The following is a 14459-nucleotide window of genomic DNA, read 5'->3' as shown; positions in this document are numbered from 1 at the left end:
CATCCGCTGAAGTTTCTCACTGATTTCTTTCTGTTTGCTTTTCATGTTCTGCTACACTACTATGTAACTTTCCTGTCTATTCAATGTTATTCTTCTTTCTTTGAAGTTTAAATTTTGTTTAAGTTGGTTTTTTTCGATTCGCTGCATGTGTAGTCAGATGTGTACAAGGAAATAACACCAACTGATATAATTCTTTCTTTTTATTTTACGTTCTGTTAAGTTGGGTGGCCATCGCTACTTGGCGTAAGTTCGTGTTGTGGACAAAATCCGAAGTTCGTATTGTGGACGAATTCTGAAGTTCGTATTGTGGACAAAAGAAATCCGGTCCTGACAAAGACATTCACCCAGTGGCCTTTTCTTGGTTTCCAAACTTTCGAGATACATTACCAGGACCAAAGTCTTAAGAAGTTCGCTGAATTTACAAAGACATATCTTTTACTCATACAATTTACAAGTACAAAAATACAGTTTAAAATAACAAAAATAAAATTTGCAATCACAAAATCACAAACTTTTTTAAGCTATCTATTTATAAAGGCAAACATGATTTGATATTTTTCCGCGACAGTAAAACTCAATTTTCTATTACATATCCTTGAGCAGTTCACTAAATAAATTGTTTCAGTTCAGTTTCTTTTTGCCTCTCGTGTTTCTGTCCCCTTACTAGTTAGTTTTGTCATTTTCTGAAGTTCGTGTTGAAAATGTTGGCACTCCATTATGTCGGCATCAGGCAGATATTGCATGCGGAGCGGAAGCGAAACAAACTGCAAGCGTTGACAAGTGGAATGTCGTCAACGGTTCCATTTTAGAGAATCGCTCAACCATTGTCAGTTGTTTGGTCGTCTGCTTAGAGAAAGTTTGACATGCTATCTATCTAGTGGTTTCCTAAAGAAAAAACCAGCCAATCATCAGATCTCTAGCCCTTTAGGGGAGATAAAAACTGGGAGCGTCACCGAAAGCAGAAAGCAAACAAAATGAAACAGACAAATGTCTACAGGATATACGCCTGACAATGTCTACATGATATACGCCTGACAACGTCTACCGGAGATATGCCTGACGGAAATTTCTCAGTGACAAAAATCCTGACATTTTGTCATTCCCATACAGTATCTTGTCTTGAGTAACATGCTCATAGAAATATCGATATCAAACGTAGTTGTAATCGTAGTTAGGGCTGTGTACTGTATTGATTGAATGTACACCACACATAAAGGTAATCGTAGTTATTGAAGCTGTGTCATGATGATGGAATCGATACACACAATCTTGGCGATACTTAGTGACTTTATTATAGACGTAATAAAACGACGTAGTTACGTATATACCCTCAAAGAACCAACGTGTAACGAAACAAAACGACTTTGAAGACGTATATTCTCACAAAGAACCAACGTGTAACGAAACAAAACGACTTTGAAGACGTATATTCTCACAAAGAACCAACGTGTAACGAAACAAAACGACTTTGAAGACGTATATTCTCACAAAGAACCAACGTGTAACGAAACAAAACGACTTTGAAGACGTATATTCTCACCAAAAAACAAACGTGTAACGAAACAAAACGACTTTGAAGACGTATATTCTCACAAAGAACCAACGTGTAACGAAACAAAACGACTTTGAAGACGTATATTCTCACAAAGAACCAACGTGTAACGAAACAAAACGACTTTGAAGACGTATATTCTCACAAAGTACCAACGTGTAACGAAACAAAACGATTTTGAAGACGTATATTCTCACAAAGAACCAACGTGTAACGAAACAAAACGACTTTGAAGACGTATATTCTCACAAAGAACCAACGTGTAACGAAACAAAACGACTTTGAAGACGTATATTCTCACAAAGAACCAACGTGTAACGAAACAAAACGACTTTGAAGACGTATATTCTCACAAAGAACCAACGTGTAACGAAACAAAACGACTTTGAAGACGTATATTCTCACAAAGTACCATCGTGTAACGAAACAAAACCACTTACTTTGAAGACGTATATTCTCTCAAAAAACAAACGTGTAATGAAACAAAACGACTTTGAAGACGTATATTCTCACAAAGAACAAACGTGTAACGAAACAAAACGACTTTGAAGACGTATATACCCTCAAAGAACCAACGTGTAACGAAACAAAACGATTTTGAAGACGTATATTCTCACAAAGAACCATCATGTAGACGTTATAAAACGACGTAATCACGTATATTCTCTCAAAGAACTATCCTGTATACGTAACAAAACGACTTGGTGACGTATATTCTCACAAACAACTATCCTGTAGACGTAACAAAACGACTTGGTGACGTATATTCTCACAAACAACCATCATGTAGACGTAACAAAACGCAGCTGAAATCGAAAGTCGTTTGTTGATGTAATGCTGCTATAGATTATATCACCCACCCCCGGGATTGGCGTCAGTAATGTGGGCAGGGGGCGGGGGAGGTTGGCTAGTATACCAGGAATATTTAATGCGCAGCTCAAACAGCCAAGAGAATTAGAAATGGTGATATGTTGCCGGCAATGGTTATTGTTGGCGGCAATGGTGATATGTTGTCGGAAATGGTGATACGTTGCCGGCAATGGTGATATGTTGGCGGCAATGGTGATATGTTGGCGGCAATGGTGATATGTTGGCGGCTATGGTGATATGTTGGCGGCAATGGTTATTGTTGCCGGCAATGGTTATTGTTGCCGGCAATGGTTATTGTTGCCGGCAATGGTTATTGTTGCCGGCAATGGTTATTGTTGGCGGCAATGGTTATTGTTGCCGGCGATGGTGATATGTTGCCGGCAATGGTGATATGTTGCCGGCAATGGTGATATGTTGCCGGCAATGGTGATATGTTGCCGGCTATGGTGATATGTTGGCGGCAATGGTTATTGTTGCCGGCAATGGTTATTGTTGCCGGCAATGGTTATTGTTGGCGGCAATGGTTATTGTTGCCGGCGATGGTGATATGTTGCCGGCAATGGTGATATGTTTCCGGCTATGGTGATATGTTGCCGGCAATGGTGATATGTTGCCGGCAATGGTGATATGTTGCCGGATATGGTGATATGTTGCCGGCAATGGTGATATGTTGCCGGCAATGGTGATATGTTGCCGGCAATGGTGATATGTTGCCGGCTATGGTGATATGTTGCCGGCTATGGTGATATGTTGCCGGCAATGGTGATATGTTGCCGGCAATGGTGATATGTTGCCGGCAATGGTGATATGTTGCCGGCAATGGTGATATGTTGCCGGCAATGGTGATATGTTGCCGGAAATGGTGATATGTTGCCGGCAATGGTGATATGTTGGCGGCAATGGTAATATGTTGCCGGCTATGGTGATATGTTGCCGGCAATGTTGATATGTTTCCGGCAATGGTGATATGTTTCCGGCAATGGTGATATGTTGCCGGCAATGGTGATATGTTGCCGGCAATGGTGATATGTTGCCGGAAATGGTGATATGTTGCCGGCAATGGTGATATGTTGCCGGCAATGGTGATATGTTGCCGGAAATGGTGATATGTTGCCGGCAATGGTGATATGTTGGCGGCAATGGTGATATGTTGCCGGCTATGGTGATATGTTGCCGGCAATGTTGATATGTTTCCGGCAATGGTGATATGTTTCCGGCAATGGTGATACGTTGCCGGCTACGACCAGAGAGCCAGTGACAGCTGTCCCGTAATGGCCGACCGGAGATGGCGTCACGATAAAGGGAGATCAATGCCGAGGGATCCACAAATGTTTACCATAAAAGCGAGAAATGTTTTTCTTTGGAAGGTGGACAACTCCTGGGTTCAGTTCCGTCCCCTGGATCGTATACATGGCTGGTTGGTATCGGTGGATTACAACAATGATCCAGGCGTTGTGGATTACAACGATGATCCAGGCGTTGTGGATTACAACGATGATCCAGGCGTTGTGGATAACCTGGCTCTGGTCGTGTGGCGGATGTTTGCTGTCGTACAGACATGCGCACTGTGAGAGAGAGAGGACTGTAACTAGCAGACGGTGTCTGTTGTTACTACCATCTGAAGTAAATTATGATCAATGGCTGCTGTCAACTGTAATTAGCGGTTTACGTAATAAATACTCTGTATTATGGGGTATGGAGACTGCGTCATTTGGGTCGTGAATATAGCTATTAGCGTGTTATATAATATGTACGTACACGATCCTTAATTAAACACCAGCCTGTATTGTAAACAACATTATGTATGAATACTGGATTATAAACTGTTACGACTTTTGTGTTGGTAATTTATTACCTTCAGAATGTAATGCCTGTCGCGTATGTTCTTCTTATACTGACCGTAATTCTATTTTTTGTCAGTTGTGTAAATAAAGAAGTTCGATCGTCACTTTTATTGGTCGCTGTTAAGTGTGTCTAGTGTGTCTGTCTGTGTGTGTTTTGTGTGTCTGTCTTTGTGTGTTTTGTGTGTCTGCTGGTTTCAGTGTGTCTAATGTGTCTCCAGGTGTCTCTTTGTGTTTAGTATGTCTCTGTGTGTCTAGTGTGTCTCTGTGTGTCTATGTGTATCTCTGTGTGTCTAGTGTGTCTCTGTGTGTCTAGTGTGTCTCTGTGTGTCTAGTGTGTGTCTAGTGTGTCTCTGTGTGTCTAGTGTGTCTCTGTGTGTCTCTGTGTGTCTAGTGTGTCTCCAGGTGTCTCTTTGTGTTTAGTATGTCTCTGTGTGTCTAGTGTGTCTATGTGTGTCTATGTGTATCTCTGTGTGTCTAGTGTGTCTCTGTGTGTCTAGTGTGTGTCTAGTGTGTCTCCAGGTGTCTCTTTGTGTTTAGTATGTCTCTGTGTGTCTAGTGTGTCTCTGTGTGTCTAGTGTGTCTCTGTGTGTCTAGTGTGTGTCTAGTGTGTCTCTGTGTGTCTCTGTGTGTCTAGTGTGTCTCTGTGTGTCTAGTGTGTCTCTGTGTGTCTAGTGTGTCTCTGTGTGTCTAGTGTGTGTCTAGTGTGTCTCCAGGTGTCTCTTTGTGTTTAGTATGTCTCTGTGTGTCCAGTGTGTCTAGTGTGTCTCTGTGTGTCTAGTGTGTCTCTGTGTGTCTCTGTGTGTCTAGTGTGTCTCTGTGTGTCTCTGTGTGTCTAGTGTGTCTCTGTGTGTCTAGTGTGTCTATGTGTGTCTAGTGTGTCTCCATGTGTCAAGTGTGTCTCCATGTGTCTAGTGTGTCTCCATGTGTCAAGTGTGTCTCCATGTGTCTAGTGTGTCTCTGTGTGTCTAGTGTGTGTCTAGTGTGTCTCTGTGTGTCTCTGTGTGTCTAGTGTGTCTCTGTGTGTCTAGTGTGTCTCTGTGTGTCTAGTGTGTCTCTGTGTGTCTAGTGTGTGTCTAGTGTGTCTCCAGGTGTCTCTTTGTGTTTAGTATGTCTCTGTGTGTCTAGTGTGTCTCTGTGTGTCTAGTGTGTCTCTGTGTGTCTAGTGTGTCTCTGTGTGTCTAGTGTGTCTCTGTGTGTCTAGTGTGTCTCTGTGTGTCTAGTGTGTCTCTGTGTGTCTAGTGTGTCTCTGTGTGTCTAGTGTGTCTATGTGTGTCTAGTGTGTCTCCATGTGTCAAGTGTGTCTCTGTGTGTCTAGTGTGTCTCCGTGTGTCTAGTGTGTCTCCATGTGTCTAGTGTGTCTCCATGTGTCAAGTGTATCTCCATGTGTCTAGTGTGTCTCTGTGTGTCTAGTGTGTCTCTGTGTGTCTAGTGTGTCTCTGTGTCTAGTGTCTCTGTGTGTCTAGTGTGTCTCCGTGTGTCTAGTGTGTCTCCGTGTGTCTCCGTGTGTCTAGTGTGTCTCCATGTGTCAAGTGTGTCTCCATGCGTCTAGTGTGTCTCTGTGTGTCTGGTGTGTCTCTGTGTGTCTAGTGTCTCTGTGTGTCTAGTGTGTCTCCGTGTGTCTAATGTGTCTATACCGTTGTATCATAACCTAACAGCATCGACCCATTGTACAAAAAAAAATATCATTCACATTGTATTATAACCTAACAACATCAATTCCACCATATGATAACTAAACAACATCCACACATTGTACAACAAACAACATCAATCCCACCATATGATAACCTAACAACATCAATCCCACCATATGATAACTTAACAACATCAATTCCACCATATTATAACATAACAACATCAATCCCACCATATTATAACATAACATCAATTCCACCATATAATAACTTAACAACATCAATTCCACCATATGATAACTTAACAACATCCACACATTGTACAACAAACAACATCAATTCCACCATATTATAACATAACAACATCAATCCCACTATCCCACCATATTATAACATAACAACATCAATCCCACCATATGATAACACAACAACATCAATGCCACCATATGATAACATAACATTATCAATCCATTCTACCGCCGGCTCTACGATCTTCCTACTCATCTAACATTACCCTGGAGAAAAAATCTTATTGTACAATTCTCACCATTTGTTTCTCTCTTTCAACAGTGAAACATCGCTCATTTTGACCAGTGAAACACGGCACATTTTGACCAGTGAAACACGGCACATTTTGACCAGTGAAACACGGCACATTTTGACCAGTGAAACACGGCACATTTAGGTGACAATAAACAACTACAATCGATCCAGTCAGTCAGGGAGGGAGGCGTCCTCTAAATGGCCGGATTACCGTCTTGGAGTCAATAATCCACTTCACAAAAGGGGCGACAATAAAAGACTCCAGACCCAGCAATGTACGGCCCAAAATGGCCACCCTGGGATACCTCGGCTAGATGATGCCTTAAAAATGTAGCCAAGTTTTTTTTACACTAGCCATGAAGAAACAGAACTGATCTTTATTTAGGAATTAACATGGAAACTACGGAGCCATATTTCTTCCTTAATTCCACAGTCGTGGAGACGTTTATTCGACAGACGACAGCTCCACCAAATGAAGTGTTTATAGCACCGAGTTTCCCAACATCCGGTGGCTCTCTCCAAATCTATAACGACACGTCCTCGTTCAACTCAAGCGAGACAACTTTTCTTGACGCGCGGCATCCTGACCTGGCCACCCCATCCGTCAAGCAGACGTCAACGCCAGCCCCGCCCACGCGGGTGTGGGACGCCCTTGAATCTCTCATCTCGTCTAATCTTCCATTTAATCACGCCAGTCTCCACGGCTCTACATCCCGGTCCAGAACTGACCAGTTCTCTGATTCTTCCCCGGATTATTCCCTCCCTGAAGTGTCCAGTCTAATATCTGATAATGGCCAGAACTCCAGTCTCCTGGAGCTGGTCAGCTTGTCCCCCCCGGCCGCTGACCGCTTCAATTGGACCTCCCCAGCCCGGGACCTCTTCATGACTAAAACATTCTTGTCAAACCTGACAGCGGACGAGAGCGAGAACGTGACCTTGACCTATGATCTGACCCCGCTGCTGACCCTGCTGACCTCCCCGACCCCCCAGGTCGTGGTGGACGAGAGCGCCAGTCACGTGTCCTGGGTCGACGTGGGTAAGGTGCTCGTGCTGACCCTCATCTCCGTCTTGGGCTTTTTGGGCAATGTCAAGGCCATCTGGAGTGTCGTCAAGGTAAGGCGAGGTGTCCATATAGACACAGGGTGTAAGTGTGGGGGTCATTAGTGTGGGACCCGTAAGTGCGGGGCCCGTAGTGTGGGGGTCGTAACTGAAAAAGTTTATTGTTGTTCTATTTGTTGGTCTGGCGTTCTTCTATGAACACCTACATGGCTATACAACATGTCGGTATCGCACCAACAGCACAACACAACATGTCGGTATCGCACCAACAGCACAACACAACATGTCGGTATCGCACCAACAGCACAACACAACATGTCGGTATCGCACCAACAGCACAACACAACATGTCGGTATCGCACCAACAGCACAACACAACATGTCGGTATCGCACTAACAGCACAACACAACATGTCGGTATCGCACCAACAGCACAACACAACATGTCGGTATCGCACCAACAGCACAACACAACATGTCGGTATCGCACCAACAGCACAACACAACATGTCGGTATCGCACTAACAGCACAACACAACATGTCGGTATCGCACCAACAGCACAACACAACATGTCGGTATCGCACCAACAGCACAACACAACATGTCGGTATCGCACCAACAGCACAACACAACATGTCGGTATCGCACCAACAGCACAACACAACATGTCGGTATCGCACCAACAGCACAACACAACATGTCGGTACCGCACCAACAGCACAACACAACATGTCGGTATCACAACAACAGCACAACACAACATGTCGGTATCGCACCAACAGCACAACACAACATGTCGGTATCGCACCAACAGCACAACACAACATGTCGGTATCGCACCAACAGCACAACACAACATGTCGGTATCGCACCAACAGCACAACACAACATGTCGGTATCGCACCAACAGCACAACACAACATGTCGGTATCGCACCAACAGCACAACACAACATGTCGGTATCACAACAACAGCACAACACAACATGTCGGTATCGCACCAACAGGACAATACAACATGTCGGTATCGCTGTTAAGGTTGAGGCTAGAATCATGGTTAAACCACGTGGTGTGGTCAAGTTTTAGAAGGAAAGTCAGAACCCCCAAACTCACGTGAACTTTTATAAACAATGGTGGAAAACTTGTGCGCTTCACCAAATCATGATCCCTTGGGTGGGCGGGGGTGGTGGTTGCACTGTAGCTATGACATCATTTGGCTGGTCAAGAGTTTTGTGATCACGTGAACTGGGGTTAGGGCAGCATCTCATCAATGTAGGGTCGACAACCCATACGTAGAATTAGCGTCTATATGAGTACCGGAGAGGAGGTACATGAATAAATAAACACACAAAGAAACTTACAACTAGTTATGCAGCCATTATTGTTTTCATTATTTTCATTTTTTTATACAAAAAGGGGTTGAATCAAATAATTAATTTGTAGTGTTTTTCTTTGCCTTAATTTCTTTGTGATCAAGATCTAATGTCATACTTCTGTTGTATTTAAGATCTGATGTATGCTAACTTTAGCTCACTCTTCCAGCGCTGCTATGCCCATTTTACTCACCATTTTTCTTGTCCTTACTGCCCGACAGGAGCGCCACCTACACAGACCACCTTTCTACTTCCTGTTGAGTCTGGGAGTGACGGACTTGTCCAGGGCAGTCTTTTGTGTCCCCGTCGTCATAGCAACCGTTCTACACGGAGCCAGATGGAGGTAATGTCTAACTAGATCAATGTGTACATAGATCAGTTCATATTTTATAATGGCTAATGTTAGCAGTAGAACAAATTATAGTCTATAATTTTATATAAATTCATATATATATATATATATATATGTATATATATATATATATATATATATATATATATGAATGTATATACTTAAAGCCACCTTATTCATAGAAATATAGAACAAAGAAAATTCCCGGCAGAGTTGAATAACATTGCTCCGTACCACGTCTGAACCAGTATTTGACAAAACAAAAATGAAATGATAATCAGCCCCACAGACGTCCGTACCAGCCCTACACTGTACGCCAATTAGCACTGAACAAAGGCCATTGTGGTGCTTATCATTGTAACCGTTTTCAAATTTCAATTCATTTGGGTTTTATTTTTTAATTCTATTTGCTTTACTTCAGCTATAATGTTGTATTGCGTATTGGATCAATTGTGCACTACATATGGTGGACTCAAAGCAAATGTTTAATTAGCTAGATCAATTCTGCACTTACACGGAACTCAATGTAAATGGCAAAGCCAAAGAACATGCAGGGAAATAGATTTAATTAAACTCACTAATCAATTAAACTCACGAATCAATTATGTTCGCCTCTATCACCCGGTGGGTGAGCGGATATCACGCACGTGCTTTAGGTGTACTCATTACACCACGAGTTGATACCCACGTGATCAACACGAGTTGATACCCACGTGATCAACACGAGTTGATACCCACGTGATCAACACGAGTTGATACCCACGTGATCAACACGAGTTGATACCCACTTGATCAACATGAGTTGATACCCACGTGATCAACATGAGCTCTTACGTCACATGCACGTGACACGGGTATTGCTCACTTCATTAAACACCTTGTATCGTCTGCCATGGCTACACCAACTCCCGGCCACTCCCCTCCCCCACCCCACGAAGCGCCTGTCATCTCTGACTAACCCCAATGTGTTTCTCCCCTCAGTCGAGAGCCTCTCATCACCGATTCAATTCCACGCTAATCCTCTGAGCGTATTCCTATGTTGAGCACTAATTGCGATTCGGCTCTCCAAATCGCACCACGCATGGTTGCACAATGCACGCTTAATTCTTCTAATACCGGCAGGGGAAATTTTTTTCCCTCTCCCTAATACGGCTTCATTGTCTTCGATCATCTCATAAACGTGTTATTTAAACTTGGAATGTTTTGTTTCGTTTAATTTTTTTGTCTAAACTCGTGTTGAGTTTTTAATTTACCGAATTGTTTTTTGTATTTTCAGCCACGGTGAGTCAGCCTGCAAGTTGTTCGCTTTCGCTACATCGTTCTTCGTCTTCAGTTCGGCCCTGTCTCTCCTCGCCATCGCCATCGACCGCCACATCTCTATCGTCTACTCCAAGACCTATCGTCGACGCTCGCTGGGCGTGGCCAACCTTGTCGCCGCCATCGTCATATGGGTCATCGCCTTCTCCGTGTCGTTCCCGCCCGTGGTGGGGGTGGGGGACTACGTGTTTATTCCCGACGAGGCGCAGTGCGCCTACCAGCACAAACACTACTCACACAACGACTCCGTGGCTTCGGTCTTGGTCTTCCTCGTCATTCTCTTCTTGACCTACTTTCTCTACTTCAGGATCTTCCGGTTTCTGCGAGCCCATCGGCGCATGCGCCCCCTTCAGCACACCCCTGCCCGAAGTACGAGCTGGGCTTTTCTCGGCCCAGGGGCTAACGGCCAGGCGTTCATTAACTGGCTAAACGGATTCGGGGGTCAAGTGCCGGCCCGGCATGGGGGTCAGAGAACAGTACAGAGACTCAACTTTGGGCGAGTGGTCAATTTATCGACTGCCAAAAATGAGCACTTGACCAGGCTGTTCCTGGTGCTGACCCTGGTGTTCGGGGTGTCCTGGGCCCCATACGTCATACTCTCGCTGTGGAGGATATTCTTCGACACGACGTCACTTCCGTCTGCCTACGTCACAGCTGCCGCCTGGTTGGCGTACGGGCAGGTGGCCGTGTGTCCAATCGTCTACTTCCTGTGTCGAGGTCACTCCAAGAAGGTCACACGGACGGTGTATTCGCACGCCGAGAAGCGAGAATTCCTGCTGGAAAATAAAATAGGAAAATAAACAATTCATTATCGTTATCTAAGTATTTATTTATGTAAATACATGTATAATAATGAAGTTATTATGTAAATTGATCTTATAGATTAATTAGTTTCGATGATTTGATAATTACATAACGAGCGATAAATTAGAGAAAATGTAGATCTCATTGGTGTGCAAGTTAATGATTAGCTCCACAGTTCGTCTTAGGCTGTGTTGTTGAGGACAAATCGTGGACTGGATTACAAATTTCTGAGCTTAACAAAGACTGATTTAACATTCAAATGTAATTTAAAGATTTTCACAAAAAGTGGAGTGTTTTCTTGTTAATTAGAGTCCATTTATAGCGTTTTTTTAAGATCTATTTTATTTTTAGAAACTAGGAATGTGTAAAAATATAACAGTATATCAATATTTAGGTTTTAAAAATAAATAGCACCATAATTAATATTTCCGTTCCCGTCGCTCATAATTAAGTCGACCACTCTTTCGAGTATTATAATTATAAGCTTGAAATCCAATTTGTAGATTGTGATAAATAAATTCTGAACGATAATTATTTGGCCATTATATTATTTTCCCCTATATCATCTCGGGCTATTTTGTACTGCTATATATTATCTCCCCTATATTATCTTTCCCTATATTATCTTCCCCTATATTATCTCCCCTTATATTATCTCCTCTTATAATATCTTTCCATTTATTATCTTTCCCTTTATTATCTTTACCTTTTATTATCTTTACCTATATTATCTTCCTTATAATATTTCTTCGTGTATTATCTCCCCTTATATTATATTCCCCCTATATTAACTCCACTTGTATTATCATCCCTTGTATTAACTTTCTTTATATTAACTTCCTCTATATTATCTTTCCCTATATTATCTCCCTTTATATTAACTTCCCCTCTTTTTATCTTCCCCTATATTATCTCACCTTATATTATCTTTCCCTTTATTAACTTCCCCTATATTATTTCCCCTTTATATTATCCTCACCTATATTATCTCCCCCTGATTAGCGTCAGCCTTGTCTCTGAGATGTGTGAACACCTGACATGAAAATACATACCCTGATGTCTATCAAGCTACCATATTCCTCTTGTCAATTTTAACGTTGATCTTTACACAATTCTAATTAGATTGAAGAGTAGATATTCTTGCGTTGTCGTCAGAAATGAACTTATCAACCATTTTTTGCAAGAATTATCTCAATTACAAATGGTTTAAAATTGAGTCACAAAATTTGACACAACTTACCCACCCGCAGATAATGGGACTGTCGAAAAAGCTTGTTAAAAAACGTTTTCAAAATCTGGTATCAACGTAGGCTATTTGACTTAATCTGGCCTGGCTATTTGACTTGCTCAACACAAGACGATAAGACCATTTTGACACAAGACAACAAGACCATTTTGACACAAGACGATAAGACCATTTTGACACAAGACAATAAGATCATTTTGACACAAGACAATAAGACCTTTTGACACAAGACAATAAGACCATTTTGACACAAGACAATAAGACCATTTTGACACAAGACAATAAGACCATTTTGACACAAGACAATAAGACCTTTTGACACAAGACAATAAGACCTTTTGACACAAGACAATAAGACCTTTCGACTTCTCATTACGAAGACCCACGTAGTCTAAATTTACCGCGAGCCAGTAGTCGGTCCGTCTAACAAGAATCGACGAGCATATAGTAATCGTTCCATCGTAACGAGAATCGATGAACACGGAGTAATCGTTCATTCGTAACAGGAATCGATAACCCAGGAATCAGACCTCCCGCTCTTGTGGAGATTCCCCATTTTGGCCGTGCTTATAGATCCTGCTCTAGTCACATGACCCGTTGTAAGCCTTCCCAGAGTTCCAAGTCTATATTGTCCTGGAGTTGTCCTGCTGGTCTATGTCCTACTGTCCTGTCCACAAAAGGTAAAAAAAAATGTCTCAACATCTCCATTTCTTTAGATTTCACTGAAATGTTCCTTTTAAATTTTCCTCTAGTGTTATACCCTACTAGAAATGGATCACATATCTTAATAGTCTCGGACTTTTAATCTTAGATACCGATAATCCGTCTCTAAATTTTAACACTCTACTACAGTAGATCATCCCACTACAATAGATCATCCCACTACAATAGATCATCACAATACAATAGATCATTATACTACAATATATCATCACACTCTTCAAGAAATTAAAACAAAAAAACAAAACTAAGGGAAGTAATTACTAAGATGTGTTGGCTTATCACTGCTTCAAATGGTCCTTTATTTTCTTAATATATTCTTTCTATTGACTTATTCAGTCAATTCCACGACTACTTGGTCCTATGTCCTCTCATGTCCTCTCCTGTATGTGCACGCGACACGTGTAAACAGTGTCTAGACCTGAGTTATGGACTTGACCTCACCCCGCCAGAAACATTGAGTACTCACCCTTGTTCAAGAACCCTAACTCGGCTTGTTTAAAGAAACGTAACTCTGCTATTGACTTTTCGTACAATCATCTGTTGAAACAAATGAGATTGGGGGAGAATGGGGCAGGGAGGGGCGGGCAGCTGGGCCAACTAAGAGAGGACGTTTGATGAAGCTCCGGTGGGGCGGGGAGGGGGGGGGGGGTGGTACCGGGGGGGGGGGGAGACGACTTGTCTTGTGAGTTGAAGTCAGCTATTTACAAGTCCGCCGCGTTACACCGTCTCTAGAATAATGTTGTGATGATACAATGATATTTCAGCATCACATAAATTGATGTTGCGTACCAGACAAATGGGTGTTGTGTTTTCGAGATAATGTGGAGTCACTTAACCAAATGATGTATATTGTCTAGCGTTGTAAATCAACTCAAAAAAGTAGCCCCCCCCCCCCTACACACACACACACACACACACATACATCCAGCGCTGATGTTAGATGTAAGAATTTATTTTCTACAAAACTGCCACTACTTGTAAGAAAATAATTCCACATAGAATAATAAATAACCATAAACATGAATCATTTAACATTACATACACAAACCAGACAATAACAGACCACAACATAATATAATTAACACGAACACAACATAAACATACTCATACATCTCACTGAAGGATTGCGTCAGACCAACTT

At 42.3% G+C, this 14459-nt stretch overlaps 1 protein-coding gene across 1 annotated transcript; it reads left to right on the top strand.

Moving 5' to 3' along the window:
* Nucleotides 1-6521: 6521 nt before the first annotated feature.
* Nucleotides 6522-11575, top strand: LOC131944671 (putative G-protein coupled receptor 173). The gene is made up of 3 exons (XM_059305445.1): nt 6522-7556; nt 9098-9219; nt 10505-11575. The coding sequence occupies exons 1-3, from the start codon at nt 6837-6839 to the stop codon at nt 11343-11345; spliced, it is 1683 nt and encodes a 560-aa protein (XP_059161428.1). The 5' UTR covers nt 6522-6836; the 3' UTR covers nt 11346-11575.
* The last annotated feature ends 2884 nt before the right edge of the window (nt 11576-14459 follow it).

Source organism: Physella acuta, unplaced genomic scaffold (genome assembly GCF_028476545.2).
Source record: "Physella acuta isolate Inbredline_101_S28 unplaced genomic scaffold, ASM2847654v3 ptg000502l, whole genome shotgun sequence".
Lineage (NCBI taxonomy): Eukaryota > Metazoa > Mollusca > Gastropoda > Physidae > Physella > Physella acuta.
The sequence above is the reverse complement of the archived record's forward strand: the minus strand, read 5'-3'. Positions and strand labels throughout refer to the sequence as shown.